This window comes from Mastomys coucha, unplaced genomic scaffold (assembly GCF_008632895.1).
Source record: "Mastomys coucha isolate ucsf_1 unplaced genomic scaffold, UCSF_Mcou_1 pScaffold1, whole genome shotgun sequence".
NCBI lineage: Eukaryota > Metazoa > Chordata > Mammalia > Rodentia > Muridae > Mastomys > Mastomys coucha.
In genome coordinates, this window is record NW_022196891.1 from 75,353,153 (window position 1) to 75,367,277 (window position 14,125).

The 14,125-nt window shown below is 50.9% G+C and overlaps 1 protein-coding gene across 1 annotated transcript in view; it reads left to right on the plus strand.

Moving 5' to 3' along the window:
• The first annotated feature begins 11,803 nt into the window (after positions 1-11,803).
• Kif26b (kinesin family member 26B) overlaps positions 11,804-14,125 on the plus strand; it is a 428,179-nt gene continuing 425,857 nt past the window's right edge. Inside the window, exons 1-2 of the mRNA XM_031390948.1 lie at positions 11,804-12,490; positions 13,283-13,684. Of these exons, the coding sequence (XP_031246808.1) occupies positions 12,428-12,490; positions 13,283-13,684 (465 nt within the window). The 5' untranslated portion in view covers positions 11,804-12,427. The remainder of the gene's footprint in view (positions 12,491-13,282; positions 13,685-14,125) is intronic.

A 14,125-nucleotide genomic window follows, 5' to 3' on the forward strand; every position in this document is an offset into this window, starting at 1 on the left:
AGGGAGGGAGAGAGGGAGAGAGGGAGAGAGGGAGGGGAGAGGGAGAGGGAGAGGGAGAGGGAGGGAGGGAGAGAGAGAATGGCAGCAGCTAAGGCCAGAGGCTATGCTGGCTGCAGGCTTCATTCTGCCCTCGGCCGTGTGTTAGAACTGTGGCTTTGAGTCTGTGCACCTGTGTTCATATCAGCTGAGGTCCCCTAAAATTCACTATGGGGAAAGTTTTACCAAAGTAAGTATTGCTGGCTTATAAGGAAGTCTTGTAGCTGCCTACAAGGGAAACCATGCAAAGGTACCAGGATGCCAGGCTTGGACTTGAGCTGCAGGACCTGGGTGTTTATAGCTCCTCACCTTCTGAACACCTGGGGGGTGGTCTGTCCTCTTTCCTCTTCTCCTCCACCCTCCCCCTTCTTCCCACCTCCTCCTTTTCTTCTCCTCCCTCTTCTGCTTCCTTCTCCTGTTTCTTCTCTTCTCAGTATAAGGTCACTGTTCTGGGAGGCAGTGAAAGGGGCCGTGGGAGAATGCAACTGAGAGGACTGATTGGAGGCCATAGTGGTTTCTTCCCCATGCCATCTTCAGCTGTTCTTGAACGCAGTAGCAGGACCGAGGAGGGAGTTAGCAATGATTCCATGACTCCACAGCCTCTCGCCCTGCTGCTGCCTGCGCTTCCCTGGAGACTCAGATGCCTGGCAAGCACACAGCAGGACCATGATCCTCCTGGGACTAGGTTTCTTCATCCTCAGTGTGCGAATGAGAATGTTTCCTCCCTCACAGGTGGCTGCAAGGAATTATAACCCAATAAAGTGATTGCTTAGCATATGGCTGAATGTCAAGGGTAATACAAATGCTTAATTTCATTTATTTAATAGTAGTTCAGTTGCCGTGGAAACTCTAACTTCTCTCAATTTCTTGACACTTATCTGTGCTCTTGTTTTAAAATGAAATTTTACATTTAAATCCTGTGGATTTTTTTTCTTCTGGAGACAGGGTCTAATTACATAGTCTTGGATGACCTGTAGCTGGCCATGTACACCAGGCTGGCCTTGAGTTTGAAGAGATCTGTATGCCTCTGCCTCTGCTTCCCAAGTGCTAGGATTAAAGGCAGTCCCCAGCATGCCTGGCTTACTGTAAACTTTTTAATATTGGAAAAGTAATAAGGAGGATTAGAACTCGATTCACCTCTGCCTTTTCAAAGAAATTGTGTAATGGACCAGCATGCACATCACTTGTGCATGTGTGCATGCACATACATATTCATACACGGACATACATGAATAAACTCACATTCACATGCATGCACACAAACATGCAGGCAGAAATGCACAGTCACACAATGCACACACATGTACACACATACACAAACATGCATACATACATGCTTGTGCACACACATAGTTTACATAAATAAGTGTGAAAATAAAAAAACTAAGAATTGCTATTGTTCCCCTACCCAGGAGCATCAAGTTATTCCATCTATTTTCTTTCCCAACTGGATGGATGTCTTTCATTCATGCATGCATACAGCAATCAGTGACTTTTCTATCCATCTGTTCCCTTCATCCCTCCCTTGCTCCACCTATCCCTTCCCCACCTCTTCCCTATCTCTCTACTCATTCATCTACACACCCACTCATCCATCCCTCCACTGATTCCTCCACCCACCCATCCATCCATCCATCCATCCATCCATCCATCCACCTATCCACCCATCCCTTCACCCATCCACCCACCTATTTATCTATCTATCCACCCATTCACCTGGCCACTCACCCATCCATCCATCCATCCATCCATCCACCCACCCACCCATTCATCCATCTATCCACTCATCCATCCATCCACCTGCCTATCCATCCATCCATCCATTCATTCACCAATCAATCCATCCATCCACCCACCTACCCATCCATCCATCCATCCATCCACCCATCAACCTACCTATCCATCCATCCATCCATCCATCCATCCATCTATCCATCCATCCACCCATCCACCCATCCATACATGCAACCACCCAGCCATCCATTCCTACACACACAGTTTTCCTTCATAGGTTGAAGGGGCCACACGAGAGTTATCAGGACTGTTGACTTTCTAGTGCAGTTTGAATAGAGAAGACTTGTGGGGTGGTGGAGATGTCATGGCAGACTGAGGTGTGATGGCAGATGTCTATGACCCTGAGATAAGTGAGAAGTGACAATAGGTGTATTTGTTATATACTACAGGCCCTGCTTCTGCTGATTCTTGGTTCAAGAAACATAAAATAAAGGGTCTGAGTACTTGATCCTAAGTCCTATGTGGAGCAATTCTTGGGTTCCTACTTTCTCTGCAAGTCCCTTGAGGTCACTAGCAGGTCCCCAGGTGGCTCACTCCTCCTTCCCATCCGTTCATTGGATTCCAGCTCTGGAATGGCTCTAGAAGCTGTCTCTAGCCTGCTTGCCTGTGCCTCTGTCCACCACTCTATGGCTGTATTTCCTGGTTCTCATTCCCACAGCCTGAGCTTCCACTCCTGCACCTGCTGAGACTCATGTGGCTGAGTTGGAGGCAGCTGCCCCTCCTCCAGGCCACAACCAGCTCACTCTGCAATTCCTTATAGGAATCACAACTTTTAAATTAATCACACATCCTCAGTTTTTCAAAAAAGGACTCCTATTCTTACCACAAGTCAGCCAGTGTCTTGACACCCTTCCCAGAGTCCCAAGGTCCCTGTGAAGACAGCATTCATGGGACTGGGGCTGGACTTCCTGAAATGACCACGCAGCTCAGTCCTGACACAGTTGCTTCAGAGGAACAAACAACTGGCTCACTATCTTTTCTCAATAAAATACACCACCTCCCTCCTCTGCCATTTTCATTCCTCTTTCTCATTTTAAGAATCTGGAAATCATTTGGATTTCTCTAGGCCCCTCCACTCAGCTCTTTCATCTGCTGGAGTGCGTGCGGATGACTCTTAAATGGTCCTGTATTCTTTATTCTTTCCTCTCCCATCTCATTAAAACCAACAACAGCAGCAACAACCAAAACCACCACCAAAAACTACACCTCCTCGAGTTCTTCAGCTATGTGTACACGTAAGTTCCACTCTCATTCACGTATACACCGCAACATCTCCCTCGGCCAGTCTCTGCTCCTATCCCAGTCCCAGGCAACTGCTACGTGACTTGGCCTTTGGAATTCCGCTCTCTCTGAACATTTCATGCCAATGGAGTCACACCATGTGGCCTCTTCCTTCTGGTTTCGTTCACTTAGCTTGACAATTTTGATGGTTCGCCAATATTATAACATATATGTTGATTCTTCTTTAATTGCCACATAATATCCATCATATGCTATGTCGCAGTCTGTCTGTCTGTTTACCAGGTGAGGGCGCTGCACCTGTTTTCTTCTTTTGCTACTCACGAACCACACTACCTAGAACTTCTTGTGGGCAAATCCCTGTAGAGATGAACATCTTTAATCTGAGATGAAGTGGATATTCAGGGGAACTAATGGACATAGAATAATTTTACATCTAACTTCTTGAAAACTGCCAAACTTTTCCAAGATGGCTGTGATATCTATTTACCTCCTGTACTGGCTGGTTTTGTGTGTCAACTTGACACAAGCTTGAGTTAACACAGAGAAAGGAGCCTCCATTGAGGAAATGCCTCCATGAGATCCAGCTGTAAGGCATTTTCTCAATTAGTGATCAAGGGGGTAGAGCCCCTTGTGGATGGTGCCATCCCTGGGCTGGTAGTCCTGGGTTCTATAGGAAAACAGACTGAGCAAGCCAGGGGAAGCAAGCCAGTAAGCAGCATCCCTCCATGGCCTCTGCATCAGCTTCTGTCTCCATGTTCCTACGGTGTGTGAGCTCCTGTCCTGACTTCCTTTGGTGATGAACAGCAATGTGGAAGTGTAAGCTGAACGAACCGTTTCCTTCCCTCCTCCCCATGGTGTTTCATCGAACCAATAGAAACCGTAACGAAGACACCACCAAACTGTACAAATGTTCTCCTCTGTCCACATCTTCTTTACCCACGATGCTGCTGTCTCTTGGATTATGGTTGCTCTAATGTGAAGCCTATCTCACTGTGATGTTGGCTTCTTAAGTCCTGAGTGGCAATGATGCTGTCACTCCACATGCTTAGGGGCCCATTTTTTAGCTTAGGTTGTTTTCTAATCACTGAATCGTAACTTCCTCACTCCCCTCAACCTTTCATTTTCAACTAATTCTCACTTCAAATTGCCTTTTAAAACACTGCCAGCTCAAAGGGACGACATGTCCTCAGCAGAGACTCTCACTCACTCAAAACCCCTGTGACTTTTCCATTGCCTCAAGTTAAGAATTCTGAACTTGACATTTGAAATACAGGGAGCATCTTGCCCTTATATACTCCCACTGGCCTATGGTTCAGCTTATAATATACTCCTATTGGCCTATGGCTCAGCTTTTATACTCCCATTGGCCTGTGGCTCAGCTTTTATACTCCCATTGGCCTGTGGCTTAGCTTACACATACCCATTGGCCTGTGGTTCAGCTGGACCTCCCTTTCGTTTCCTTCTGGATGTTGGTTTCTTGTCTGAAGTCTTCCCTTTGCATTTTTTTTTTCCTAGACAGCGTTTCTCTGTGTAGCCCTGGCTGTCCTCGAACTCACTCTGTAGACCAGACTGGCCTTGAACTCAGAAATCTGTCTGCCTCTGCCTCCCAAGTGCTGGGATAATCAAAGGCGTGCGCCACCACTGCCTGGCTCCCTTTGCATTTCTTAATCCTGACGTTTACAAGCCCCAGCTCAAAGCCACCATCCCCATCAGTTTTTGGTGACCCCTCCACCGGGAATGTCATTTCCTCTGATGTCCTACATCTTACATGAGAATGTTTCTAGGTTTGTCCTAGAGGAGGGTGTTCTGGTCTGTTAGCTGCACAGTAAGTTGGTTTTATTTGTATTTTGAACTTCTGCAACTTTTTTGTTTCTTTACTTTCCCTCCGTCCTTCCCTTCCTCCCTCCCTCCCTCCCTCCCTTTCTGCCCCTTTCCCTGCCTCCTTCCTTCCCTCCCTCCTCCCCTCCCTCTCTTCCTTCCTCTCACTTCTGCTTCATTTCAACATGGCCTCAAGCTCACCACGTAGCCAAGGATAACCCCAAACTTCTGATCCTCCAAACTTCACCTTCCAAGTGCAGACATCACAAGCATGTCCCCCCATGTCCTACCCACACTGACTTAAGGCTACCTTTCTTCCTTGGTTACCGCAAACAATGACACATAGGACACTGGGAAAAAGCAGGTGACTTCCTGTGATCCTCAGTGGCACAGCCCAGGGCTGTCAGATCCTGAGGTTGGCAGGCTGACCCTCACTGTCACACTGCCCATTACTCTTGAAGTGACATCTCTTCATCTGATACCAAGGACTACTGTATTTACGTGGCATTTGCTCACACACCTTCTTCCCCTCCACCTATGTCTTCTGAGCTGGCAATTTTAGGCTAAGGTCAAGGCTGGGAATCGGGCTGGAAGCATAGCTCACAGGTAGGATAATTGCTTAAGCTTGGACAAACCCGTGTTCTATTCCCAGCACTGGGGGAAAAAAGAGATATGGAATTTAGCACACAAGGAATTTCTAAGGGTAAAGTAATTAACTGTTGAAACAATAGTCTAAAAGTGGAAAGCCTTCTTGGCTCACAGGATCACCCCTCTTCTCTTCCGGTACAGTAGTGACCAAACTCACAAATTAAGACCATCAGCTTGGCAGCCCACACGCATGATCATATGGCCCCAGAACACCAGTAGATCATATGCAAATATTGTCTGCATATTCATCAAGATGCCACATGGACAGTGTAAGCTGCTTTAATTATCTTTCAAGGAGAAACTCAGCCGCCTCTGGCACATGCACTCGGCTGGCTCCTTTGGCATGTTGCTGCCTGGACTGATATGGAAATTAGTTCAAAGGAAAGATATTAAAAAGGAGTGGAATCTGTTCTATTCTGTGTCTTGTGTGGCAATTAGGAATTGCCAGGCCGACTTGGGGCTTTTATTTCTGACGTAGACTTTTAGGCTTTCCAATGCACAATGGCATAATATATGTTGGCTATAAATTTTATGAGCCATTCATATTTGAGATATAAACAAAGAGGAAGCTAAATTGAATGCTGTGAAATACGAGTGCACCATGAAGCATTCCCGAGGAAGTTTATGTGCCTTTAATAATTAAGTAACAAGCAAGGCGGATCCCGGATCTCATTCTCACTCCTTTGTCATTTTGTGACCATACAGAGACCAGAGACCCTGTTTCTCACCCAACAGTGTCAACGGGCTCAACCACTCTTCATAGTAGGCATGCGCTGTTACAAGCCAATAATATACAATTACTTTTCATTCCTAACATAAGGGTCACTAAATGCAAGCTAATCTTGAAGAAATACTATCAACGTCCTTGGATGTGAAGAGATGAGAAACATCACATAGATATCAACATCCTTGGATGTGAAGAGATGAGAAACACCACATAGATTTGGCCTCTTCCTCTTGGCAAAGGTTTAGTTGTATCACTGGGAATCTTTGGTTTAAGAGAAAATGAAACTATAGCTAGTCTTAGCTAGTCTCTCCTTAGAACTACGTACCAGCCTCAGCTGGGGTGTGGCTCAGTGGTGGAGCACTTGTCCAGGGGGTATGAGGCCTTGGATTTCACCAGGAAAAAAAAGAATTCCAGAGGCTTAAGGTATGCTGAAGAAGTCCTTGACAACAGAACTAGGGAGCAAGCACCTTAGATACAAAAGCAACATTTTCAACAAAAATGATGACAAAAATGAACAAGAACATCACCCACAAACCAATTCAAAGCTCCCGAGAATAGCAAGCAGAAGGTGGATATTGGGACACTCATCTCCCAAGAGAAAGGTTCTGTTGAGTCCAGCGGCTTGGCTGTAGAGAAAATCACTCATCGTGGTGGTCTGAGATTGTACCGGCTGGTGTTCAGGGATGGAAAGGGAGCAGGGAAATCCTGGAGCAGAGCCAGCCACAGGAGGCTGGCTGCCTTGAAGGCTGCCCTAAATGTCCTTCTGATCTTTAACTGGCACCCTGGAACTCTGATACAGAGAAGATCTCCCAGAAGTTTAGGAGAGATGCCATGCAGATGGTGAGAGAGGGAACAGTGCTTTAACCCGCAGCAGAGAAGCCGAGCTCCGTCTCAAGTTCAACACGCTTGGAAAGCTTGTAGCACTTTCTGTTGAAACCCCCTAAGGGCGACATCTTAGGTATGAAAAACAAGTATCAGGACAATTTTATTAGTTGCAAGGGAAACAACTCAATAGATCTACCCTAACAAAGGAAGGGTAAAATGAAATTATTGTATGTTATGAATTTATATATGAACACATACACAGACACACAGACACACACACAGACACACACAGACACACACACACACACACACACAGAGGAAATGTTCACCAGAGTAGAATTTAGGTCTGGTTCTACCTCCCAGCCCCATGTTCCCAGAAATAAGATTCATTGGCCATATAGCTAGGCTCTTCTCTGACAGGAATCATAACGTAAGATAACCCGCTTATTTTAATATGCACTCTGCCGAGTGGCTGGTTACCTGTGCTGAGGTACCAAGTGTTAGGCTCCTCACATCTTCCAGAGCGAATCTCCCATCTGGCTCTATCCCAGAATTCTTTCTGCCCTCCCAGATGTCCCACCTTCTATTTTCTGCCTAACCCATGGGCCATCAGATTTATTACTGACAGGCACTCTATCCATACAGACCTAAGATATTCTCTCTACAAGTGGGTAAACAGCAGAAGCAAGAGCTAGTTAACGTCTAAGGGATCCATGGGAATGATTTGGTCTGTAGAACAGGGATAACATGCCCAAGTGACCCATGTGTCATGACCCAAGAGCATGATGACAGCATACACGTTATTAGAGTCCCAGCAGGACAGAAAGACACAGAAATGGAAAGATAGGAATAAGTAATGGCTGAAAATGTCCCAAACTTGGTGAGAATTTTATAGATCAACTTTGTGGTCCACTGAATGAGAAATGTCCTCCATAAGCTCATGGACTTAAACACTTGATCCCCAGTTGGTGCAGCTGTTTGGGAAGGTTATAGGACCTTTAGGAGGCGGAGCCTTGCTGGAGAGAGGGCATCACTGGGGATGGGGGAGGGGGCTTGAGGCTTTGTGGGCTGTCCTCACTTCTTTTCTCTCTGCTTCTTTCGGTGCCACTGAAATGTGATCTATCGGTTGTTCATGCCACCACGCCTTCCCCATAATGACGGCCTCTTTCTCAGAAACTATAGGCCAAAACGACCTCTCTTCTTTCTAAAGTTGCTTTGGCCAGGGTATTTTGTCATAGCAACAGAATAGTAACTAATACAAACTTTCAGGTTCTAGCAATTCAGCAAACTCTAAGCAGGATGAATGCAGATCCACACCCAGGAGCATCTTAGCTGAGCTCTGGAGAAAGAAAAATGTAAAGAGAAGATCCTCAGAGCACCCAGGGAAAAAAGGAGCACACTACAGACTGAGCACACAACAGACCGAGCACACAACAGACGGAGGACACAACAGACCGAGCACACAACAGACCGAGGAACGCCCATGACGGTGACAGGTCACCTCTACCCAGAAGGAAGAAGGCAGAGAGGATATTCTAAAAGCACTAAGAGTGCAACTAAGGATCCTAATCCAGTTAATCAGTGAGTCCTTAAACAGAGAGGTAAGGCAGATAAGCAAATCTGACATCAGGAGAGGCTGGAGAGATGGGTCAGAGGTTACAAGCGCTTGCTGCTCTTGCAGAGGACCTGGGTTCAGCTCCTGACACCCACATGACAGCTCACAATCTGCAGCTCCAGATCTGCTAACCATCTTCTGGCCTCTGCAGGCACCTGGTGTGCATATAATGCCTTCACACACACACATACACACACACACACACACATACACACACACACACACACACACACACACACACCACACCACACACACACCACACCACAGACACACACACACCACACCACAGACACACACACACACACACACACACACACACACACACACCCTTGTAAAAACACTTAAACACATAAAATGAAAACAAGTAAAACTTTAAGAAAGAAAGAAAGATGGAACAAAGAAAGGATGGGAGGAAGGAAGGAAGGAAGGAAGTGAGGAAGGAAGGAAGGCGAGCTAAAGGGAGTTCTCCAGGCTGAAAGAAAAGAATTCAGTTGGAATTTTCGTTCTGGGGGGTGGGGAGGCAATCCATACATGCAAAAAAACAAAACAAAACAAAACAAAACAAAACAAACCTCAAAAAACAAAAAACAACAACAAAAAAACCAACTGTGTAAATACATGAACAAAACCATATTTTTCATAGTTCCACAGAAAGACAAATTGTTTAAAACATAATTTAAACGATCATATTGAGGATTTTTTGACATGTAGATTTAAATCATTTAGCTCAAAGGGCAGAGGTAAAATGGATTTTGGCTTGCCAAGAGTGTCCTTTTTAGTGACGTCTGCCATGCCAGCTCTGAAGAGCCCAGGCTAAGTCAGAGATTCATATGAGAGTCATTAGAGCTAGGGACCCAGTCAAAGGGCCAGAGAATTCGAAGACATCATTCAATTAACAAGAAAGGCAAGCAGGAGGGGAGGAATGTAAGACAGCAAAATAGGAAACAGACCCATGCAAACAGTAACAAGAAACCCCAAACCATGTCAAGCCAAACACAAAAGACATTCGGATTCTCTAGACCGAAAAAAAAAAAAATCAAGATCAGTCAAAACTGATCTGTGGTAATGGAAGTTGGAATAGTAATTGCTAAATGTTAATATGGGGTGGGGACTGCCTGGGAAGGGGGGCGTTTTTTTCAGTTTACATTTTACATTTTAATTTGGGAGTGGACTACACAAGATTGCATATATAGACATACATATTTGTCTATGCATGTGTGTATTTATGGAAACTCATGGAATTTTACACTTTAATTTTACGCATTTCGTTGTATGTAGATTTTACATCAACCCTCTTGAGGAACCGCCATCTATAAAATTTCACCAACAGAGGGCGCGCCGAGCTCATCAAACGCGGGGGGTGGAAACCGAAGATACTTTGAGATGCACATCAGATCTCAGGGCTCATCATTCTTCAGGACGAATTGCGCAGCTCCGCGATGGCTCCCCCTTCGACACCCCACCTTTCCCACTTTGGGCTTCACCGGCTCGTCCATTTCACCTGGCCACATGCTGCTTTGAGGCTGATAAGCCGCGCGTAGCTAATGGCGACGATATTTTCCGCGGCACCTAGGCAGCATACAGATGCGGCTGCAGCCAGCGTGGGCTGCCTGGAGGCTAGCCGTCCTCCCTAAGGTCTCCGGCAGATATCATCGCGTCGGAATTGGAAGTAGGAACGTAATGGAAACTTCCACAGTGTTCTCAACATCTTCATTTTGACCTTCTCGCCTCGCTTTGGAGGCTACGAAATGTCCCGGGTGCACGGGCTGCAGAGGGCGCTGGGTGGGGATGGCGGTACCCGGGAGGCGCCCAAGGTTCCCACAGGAAGACAGGATGGGAGGGGGGACGTTGCCCCGGGTTCCAGCACCCCAATTGTTGTAGTCTGCCCTCTCCTTCCTCTTGCACATGTCGAAGGAAGACAGCGACTTAGGGAAGCCCGAAATGTCCTCCTGCCCCCGCCTAGCCCCAGGCCAGGTCTTTCCGGGGTCCCGAGATGCCATTACACCACACGTGATCTCCGCGCCCGGCTGGTCCTGCAGGAGGCGTCTCGCGGGGTGTTAATTAAAGGTCACCACAAAATAGACCTGCCGGCTCACCAGAAGAAATGTCCTCCCGGGAAATGAAAAATGACACCCCGGAGCAGCCACGTGTGGAGCCCGGCGTAACGCCGGCTTCCTGCGCTCCGGGGCGCTGCGCCGGGTGGGGGGTGGGGGTGGGGATGGGGGGGGGGACAGAAATCAGACAGCGGGCGACAGCTGGGTGCTCTGGAGATCCCACAGGTCCCGGTGCTGGCAGGCCATCGTGCAGAGGGGCGAGGGGACGGATCCCGGTCCCCGAGGCCCAGCGGCTCGCGCCACACCCCCCTCTCCTGGCCCGCGCAGTCCTCCCGCGCGTGTTCGGCGCGGCCATTCCCACAGTTTCCCCCGGCCTGGCAGCTGCACGCTGGGTCCCCGGGTTCACCTGTGCGGGTCTCCGGAGGAGGTTTCCCCATCCTTAACAGGGGCTCGGGCCAGTGGGCGGGCCGGCGAGCGGGGGTAGGGTGGGGTTGGGACTCAAGGCTTCCCGGTGCTCAAATCGGGGTCCAGGGGAGGAGGGTCCCCTGGCCCGCTGGGGCTAGGAGGGCGAATCAAGACAAGGTTTGCCAAGGCAGGTCTGGGAGAACAAAGGGCGGGGGGTTGGCCCCGGCCTGTTTGCGGACTTGTTTGTGACTCAATCGGTGTGCACGGCTTTTCAAAGGCAGACCTGCACGCCTTGCCAGGAAGAGACCAGCTCCCGGGGACAGGGGGCGGGGAGACCCGGGCGCTGCGTTTTCAACGCCGCTCGGTCGGCTCCGAGCTACAGGCTCGCGCCGTGGGGAGCCCCGGAGCCCCCGGGCGCGGGCCCCTCGCCAGCAACTTCACCGCCTGGGAGCCAGATTTACGACCCCACCCCCGCCCCGGCTGCGCCTGGCGATGCCAGGCCCGAGCGCCGCGCCGTAAATGGATGGCGGCGGGCGAGGCGGCGGCGGCGGCAGCGGCGGCGGCCGGGCGGGCTCCGAGGCGGCGGGGCTGAGCTTCCCCGGGCTCCGCGCTGCGCCCGGACGTACACACGCGTTCTGACCGCCGGCTGCTCTCCGGCCGCACACAGCCGCCCTCTCCCTTGCCCTGCGCGCAACTGTCAGGAGAAAACGGGACGGCGCATATTGGCTCGGCGACACGCCGAGGCTCCTCCCCGAGTCTGGATCCTTATATATATATTTTTTGGGGGGAGAATTTCTTTGAACTCAGTTAGCGAGCTCGGGGAAGGAGGCAAGTTCCCACCGCCGGCTTGGCTCGGCGAGGGCTCGCCCACCTTCCCTGCAGCCGCCCTGCGACCTCCTCGCCGCCGCCGTCCTCCACCTCCTCCTCCTCCTCCGCCCCGCTAGAGGAGAACGCGCTGGCCCGGTGGAGGAAAATGCTAGCGATCTGGATGTGACCGCGAAGAGAGGACGCGTGGCTGGAGGAGGCAGAGAGATGAGAAGACCCATTATTTGAGAGCCACCAGCCGCTCCAACCCTTCCTGCAAATTGGTGCTATTACTTCTGGGGTCCATTTGCTTTTATTCTCCTCCCCCCAACCCTATTAAGAAATCTTGACTTGAGGACCAACCCCTACCACGAGGGGGGACGCCTTCTGGGGTTGGCAGACCTTTTGGATGTAGCCTTGTGGGAACATTTAGACCCTTTTTCCTCTGGAAGAGCCACCATGAATTCGGTAGTTGGAAATAAAGAGAGGCTTGCGGTCTCCACCAGGGGCAAGAAATACGGGGTAAGTTGTGGCGGTGTCCACGCGGAGATGCGTTCCCGGGGACTCATCTGGGCGAGTGTCCTCTGCTTCCCGGGAGCCGGCGGCGGATGCAGGGTCCCCAGCTCTCGGGTGCACCGGCGTCTCCGCGGCCGGCGGGACCGTGCGCGCGTGGAGGCGGGTCTGCAGCTCGCCTGGCTACGGGAATGTCTTCGGCCCTTGGTTCTTCCCTTTCCTCACACCCTTAACTTTTGCAGTATTTCGGGACTTGCCGGCAGAGTTAAGCCGAGGGGGAGCGTTTCCCAGGAATTCCACTGCTGTTCTCTCGGATCGCTGCCCCGGAGCGGGGAGCCCTTTTGATTTTCCTGCGGGACGGGTGTGTGTGTGTGTGTGTGTGTGTGTGTGTGTGTGTGTGTGTACCCCGAATGAGTAGACATCCAGAAGTCACAGTCACCCACACTGGGATAGGGTGTTCTAGGACTGTGTACCTAGGCCCCTTACTGGGGTGGGTACCGGGTTTGAAAGAGTGGGGCGCTGGATTTCTGGCTGTCCTCGCAGAAGCTGCAGGATATCCACACCCCGCAAGCTCTTCTGCCGACCCCGGGAGGAATGGAGGGGGGCCGACGCGCGGTCACTCTGGCGAGGGTGGGTGGGACAGGACTCCCTTAAGGATTGGTCACTTGAAAGATGGAGATAGATGGAGGGCAGGTTCGCATCCCTGCGGGCAGGAGGGCGCCCCCACACCCCACCCCAGCCCTCCGCAGCGCAGGGGACCGGTGGCCCTGCCGGGCCTGACGCCGCGTGTCTCTCCCGCAGGTGAATGAAATGTGCTCGCCCACCAAGCCCTCAGCGCCCTTCTCTCCCGAGAGCTGGTACCGCAAGGCTTACGAGGAGTCGCGTGCCGGCAGCCGGCCCACCCCGGAGGGAGCAGGCTCTGCACTGGGCTCATCGGGTACCCCGTCCCCGGGCTCGGGCACCTCGTCCCCGAGCTCCTTCACCGGCTCCCCGGGACCCGCGTCTCCGGGCATCGGTACCAGCTCGCCCGGCTCCCTGGGCGGCTCGCCGGGCTTCGGTACCGGCTCCCCTGGCTCGGGCAGCGGCGGCGGCTCCTCCCCCGGCTCCGATCGCGGCGTCTGGTGCGAGAACTGTAACGCCCGCTTGGTGGAGCTGAAGAGGCAGGCTCTCAAGCTGCTGCTGCCGGGACCCCTCCCGGGCAAGGTGAGCTACTGCGGGGGTGCTCTGCGGGAAGCAACCCCCTCCCCCTACACACACACCTTAGGATGCTTTCTCGGGCGCCCGGGTGTAAGGCTCCTAGCTGAGCACCGGGCCTCGCGGCGCCAGGGGATGCCCCCGGTGGGGTTAGCCTTATGGTTTTCCTAGCCTGTCTGCGATTCTGCAGCAGCCAAAGGGGGCAGTAACAGCCAGCTGCTGGGAGACGCAGGTTCCAATGGCTTATTTGTGGCTCTGCCTTCCCTGGATCACAGAAACGCATTTTCCAAAGCCAGCATTTCTCTCTTAACACTCCATGTGTCTATGTGAGGAAGATTAAGAGGTGGCCTGCTGTAAGAGCTGAGCTACACCCTGGCCTGCTCCTGGGCTTATTTAATAAGCACATTGGTTCCTCCATAGCAACCCTGTCTGCGTGGTTTGACCGGCCTG